Genomic DNA, 5,127 nt, shown 5'->3' with positions numbered 1-5,127 from the left:
TGAAAAGGGGTGGATCGAGGATATAGAATATAATATAGCCGACCACGTGGAGAAGCAAGACACTGATGTTATCGATATGAAGCAACAAACTCTTGAGGATGTTCATACTGGTGATATGGTAGCTTCTATCGTAGAAATCAAGGAATTAGATTCTGAACAAGCAGTGCCTATATATGCCGATGGTGACCTTTATGGAGAAAGTATTGAGGAAGATGTATGGGAAGTTGAAGTCTCTGATCAATCGTCAGCCATATTGAGGCCAGTCATTGGCTTAGATCAAATATTGGAAGCAAATAAAGAAAATGCTAATCAAATAGATGAAGAGGCTACTACTAATGAAATCTCCCAATATTATGTAGTTGCATCGGAAGAAGAGTGTTCTAAAATTTTGAGCATCAGAGTTCCAAACTTGTCCATCATAGATGTATCTCCAAATAGTACAATTGCAGGCAAGTTAAGAGAAAGGGGGAGTCTAGGAACTCAACGACGAGATGATTCACATGGCTCATTCGATAACGGAAAATCTTTATCATTTGATGAAGCAAGAGGAGTTCGGAAGAAATTGTTGAGATCTTCACCAAGACGTGGCTCAAAGCTTCGTTTGAGTTCTTCCACAACAAGTGTGGGGTAGTTTCCAAAAAAATCACTTTAAGGGGGAGTGTGAAAATTAAAGTTGATTTTTTGGAGGTACAAAACTATCTTAGATATTTAGTAGAACTTTCTAGGATTTTGTAGAGTAATATCTTTGATATTTGTACTTAAGTAAAATCTAGAATAGTCTAGGATAGTATCTAGGATAATTATCTTAAAGAAATATCTAGATATCTAGAAGATAAAGTTTACTAGAATTTTCTTTGTAGATGTATCTTAGAAGAATTTCTAGAACCATCCATGAACAAGTATAAATAGCGGATGGTCTTGTACATTTGTAAGCAACCCAAGAACAATCCATATCAAAGAGTCTTCTTCTATAACAAAGTTCTTTTATCCAAAATACTCTTTCTCCTTTCTAGCTTCCTCTTCTTTAGTTGAATCTTCCGATCTTAGTTAACGATCTTGGGCTAGCAGAAGGGTTCTCCAATTATACATTTCTTCTGCTATTCTCTACATATAGGAATTTTCATAATATTTATTGGGTAAAATGGTATTTAACTATAGCTAATAAAGATACGTGTCTTCTATCAGGTTAAATATGCTTTTGCAACTATGTACGTGTCAATTGCATCATAAAAATGATATAGCAGTGTTCGTCCTTGAAACCGTCATTTCTAAATAAGAAAGAATTTAAATATAATAACAACAATTTGTTACTCTGATTACATAGGAGGACTAATAAAGTACAATAAGAAAACACAAGAATAATTAGATGTCCAGTTAAGCCATCAAATGATTCTCGTACTTTTTATTAATATAAAATTCTGTTTTTCACTAGAGACTTTTATAAAAGGGCATCAACAACATTAGCAACATATAATAATGAAAAATTATGCCCAATTTCATAGAGAATAGATGCTTTCTAGCTTCTTTAAAGCCCAATTTCATAATTATTATAAAGTATTTATGAGAAAAATGGGTCAGAGTCTTTGTTGCAACAATTATCTTTGTACTAAAAGTGCAAGTGTTGATAACAATACAAATGTGCAAATTAGTTATACAAATGATCTAAATGATCTTCCACACAGATGTTCAGAAATACTAAAAGATGCATCTATGGATGTCCATACTTACTGCAAGGACAAACTTTATGACATTCTCTATCAAGGAATAGTCTTTTCAGATGGCAAGACCAAGGTAGTTTTACACCACAAATTATCCTTATCATTAAATAATTATATAAAAATATTACTCTTTTTATTCATATTATATATGGTATTTTTAGGGTCTAAGAGGTGTTTACTAAATCAATCTTGATTAAATAGTACCTATTTAATGTGATTTCTTTATTATGTAAAACCCACTTAGGTAAATTTGTGAAAATATATCAATTAATACCTTTTTTATTGTATTTTGGATTATATATAAAAGCTAAGAATATCATATACTATATCGTATGGAATGGAAGTAGTAATGAAATTTTGATTTTGAAGGATAATTAATACCATATATATATTATTCTCCAGATTTCATTTAGTTGTCATGATAAGATTTTCTTAAGGTGTTAATTGATTTATATATCTCTTATTAATTCTTTAATTTTATTTATGTGTCCCCAAAGTTGGTAATAAATAAATAATCTCTCTTGATTTTTAAAAAAATGATAAATATATTTTTAGTTTACCTGACAGCTAAATGAAAGCTGGGAAAGTAATAATTTCGGAATATGTCAAATCAATAAATAACCAAATAAAAATGATAGGAGAAGGAGTTACAATTTCTATTAGTTTGTTGTGTTTTTAATAATTGGTAGATATGAGGTGAGGAATTAATATAGTTTGGATAAATGCAGTATTGGGTGGATAAAGAGACAGGAAAAAATTGCTTCATGTTATTTGCAAAAAATCTCACAATTATTGACCAAATGGATCATCGTAAGTGGACATGGCAGAGATCAAAAGAGTAAGCCCTTGATCACTATTCCTATTTTTTTAAAAATATTTTTCAATTGCAAATCCTTGGTTCCTATAAATTTAATAATTATTATCATTTCCATTTTCAACTTTTAATTTTCAACTTTTATTTTAATATTCATTAAAATATTAAAGGCTTCGAAATGAGAAACATATAAAACTCTATTATGCATATGTATATCTAAAAGAATAATGTAGTGCGTGGAGTATATATTCTCTTTTTTTACAGCTTCATAATCTTTTTCAAAAATTGTACTTTTCCTTTACTCATTACGATAATATATATGAAACTTTATAACAAGCATTTTATATTAATATTACCAAAGACTTTATCGATTCTGAATGCTGGGGCGACTCAACAGATCTCGTGGCCTAAGGCAAAATCATATTAAGAGGCCCTTAAATTTATTTTATAAAGTTTATTCCTGAACGAAAATCCTAGGTCCGCAACTGCTTTGAAGTAGAATCTAGGTAGACTTACCCTACACCTTAACTTGTGAAGGCATGTAGAGATTGTTTCTGATAAACTTACAGTAGGTAAAAATACATTTTACAGAGACATGAGCGCTGAAATAGCAGTGATGGGAGAAGTGAAGTTACTTTCAGTTCATGGGAGCTTTAACGCGGAGCTTCTTTCACCAGACACGAAATACAAAGTTGAATTTGTGTTACGATTCAGAACAGGGAAACATGTTTCTGGATGGAGTAAGAATCCAGTTAGAAGTGTATTAATACCACCAGGAAAGACATGGAATGAAGCTATACAAAATAAAGTTAATTTAGCAGAAAAAGGCTCTCAGAAATCATTTGAAATTTTAGCTGGGGAATTCTTCAATCCACAATTTAATTCCCATGGGGAAATTCAGTTTCATCTGGATGAAAACAAGGAGTGGAAAACAGGTCTTGTTATCAAAGGTGTTAAAATTACACCCCTCATTTGAATAATTAATCTACAGATTCATTAAGATAATTATGTTATATATATTATCTCAATATATACATTATGTTGGATATACAAAAAGGTCAGCCTGTGGTGTTGTAGGTGGATGTAGATAGGTGATTTTTCCTCCTTATAAGTACATTAGGAGAAACAAAGGGGGAAGAACAAAATGATTGATTACTTTGTTTCAATTTATGTAACACCAATTTACAATATGATATTGTTCAAATTTTATTATATTTATATCAGATATACATGTTTATTACAAGTTCGTCATTCAATTTCATTTTTTGACCATGATAAGATATCTTAAAAATCAATGGTTATAAGAATAATGTCTACTAATACTGTGACATCTCACAATTTGAAATAGTTAGGAAGAAGCTAAGAACTGAAAATAGTCATTTTAGGAAATTATGAAAATCTGGAAATTTGTCTAAAGTTAGGATAAGTTGAGTTTTGGCCAACTTCAAACGGTCATAACTTCTGACTCATGATGAGTTAGAGGTACTTCCAGATATGGTTGGAAATCCCTTGAAATTATCTTTCCAACGCCGCCAAGATTTTGCATTTCCGAGTTTGTATGAGTGAGATATACCCTTTGGAAGTTAGGCTGTTCAAATAAGGAAATGTCCAATCCGGATTTTTAAGGGGTATTTTAGTCTTTTCCTTGCCTTATTATTTTAATCCATTTTTAGGAGTTTAATATGGGTCAAATAAGATTTTAGTCAGTTTTAGAAATTGGAAATTTACACTAGGGATTCGAGAAAGGAGAAAAGAGGAGAAAGAAGAAGAAAGGGCAAGATTCATTAAGATCGATCCATTTAGTTATGGTTTTCACCAAGGATTTATTCCTACCAGGTATGACATCACATAGCGTTGGGTTAGTTTACCCACACACCAAGCATGTTTAATTCAACGTATTTTCGCCTTAAAAAGATTGAGAATTTGATGTCCTTGATAGTTGTTCTTGAATTGATTTCGTTCTTGAATATGAGTTGGGATGAATGAGTTTCTTGATGTTAAAGTGTTGTTTCCTTGAGTTGTTTGGGTAAGATTTTGTGTATATGATTTGGGTACATGAATCTAAGGTGAATTTGGGAAAAAGATTCAGATTAAAACGATTTAGGATCAGAAAACGAGTTGAAAAAGTCGTCAGACGCACTTGGGGAGAGCCAGGCGCGTTGCGCCCCCATAGCGCCAGGAGGCTGGGGCGGCGCACCTGCAGTGCGCCCAAAACGAGCCCCAGTAAGTTGGGGCTTGGCGCGGCGCACCAGGGATGGGCCCGGATCGGCGTTTTTCACTAGTTTTTCGTTATTTAGCCTATTTAAGTTATTCTAAAGTGTCCTAACACTTTCCATTGTTTCTAACTACTCTAAATGACTTCTAAACATCTAGGAATCATCAAGAAACATGAATCATAACCTTGAATCCATAAATTCAAATTCAAGGAAAGTCAAGAGCCAAGTCTAGGAAGTTCTTAGAGTCTTTTCAAGAAGTTTTTTGCAAATGCTTTTAACTTTGTTTTAAGACTTAAAGTTCAAGTTGAGTAAAGAGTAAAAATTAATACTTGAAGTTCATTTCTTCAAAAGTATATGGGGACTAAGTATTCCCAAAGAG

The 5,127-nt window shown here is 32.0% G+C and overlaps 1 protein-coding gene across 2 annotated transcripts in view; it reads left to right on the top strand.

The window, feature by feature from the left end:
- The first annotated feature begins 1,458 nt into the window (after nucleotides 1-1,458).
- The window catches only part of LOC102578569 (protein PHLOEM PROTEIN 2-LIKE A1-like), a 7,305-nt gene continuing 3,636 nt past the window's right edge, over nucleotides 1,459-5,127 (top strand). The window contains exons 1-3 of one of the 2 annotated variants that reach the window (XM_006356831.2): nucleotides 1,459-1,791; nucleotides 2,447-2,556; nucleotides 3,124-3,735. In XM_006356831.2, coding sequence (XP_006356893.1) covers nucleotides 1,510-1,791; nucleotides 2,447-2,556; nucleotides 3,124-3,508 — 777 coding nt within the window. In that variant the 5' untranslated portion in view covers nucleotides 1,459-1,509 and the 3' untranslated portion in view covers nucleotides 3,509-3,735. Of the gene's footprint in view, nucleotides 1,792-2,446; nucleotides 2,557-3,123; nucleotides 3,736-5,127 lie in introns of those variants that run through there. The other variant, XM_015313176.1, reaches the window with a different exon arrangement.

This window comes from Solanum tuberosum, unplaced genomic scaffold (assembly GCF_000226075.1).
Source record: "Solanum tuberosum cultivar DM 1-3 516 R44 unplaced genomic scaffold, SolTub_3.0 scf00235, whole genome shotgun sequence".
In the NCBI taxonomy this organism is placed as follows: Eukaryota; Viridiplantae; Streptophyta; class Magnoliopsida; order Solanales; family Solanaceae; genus Solanum; species Solanum tuberosum.
This window is presented reverse-complemented; position numbering and strand designations above follow the sequence as displayed.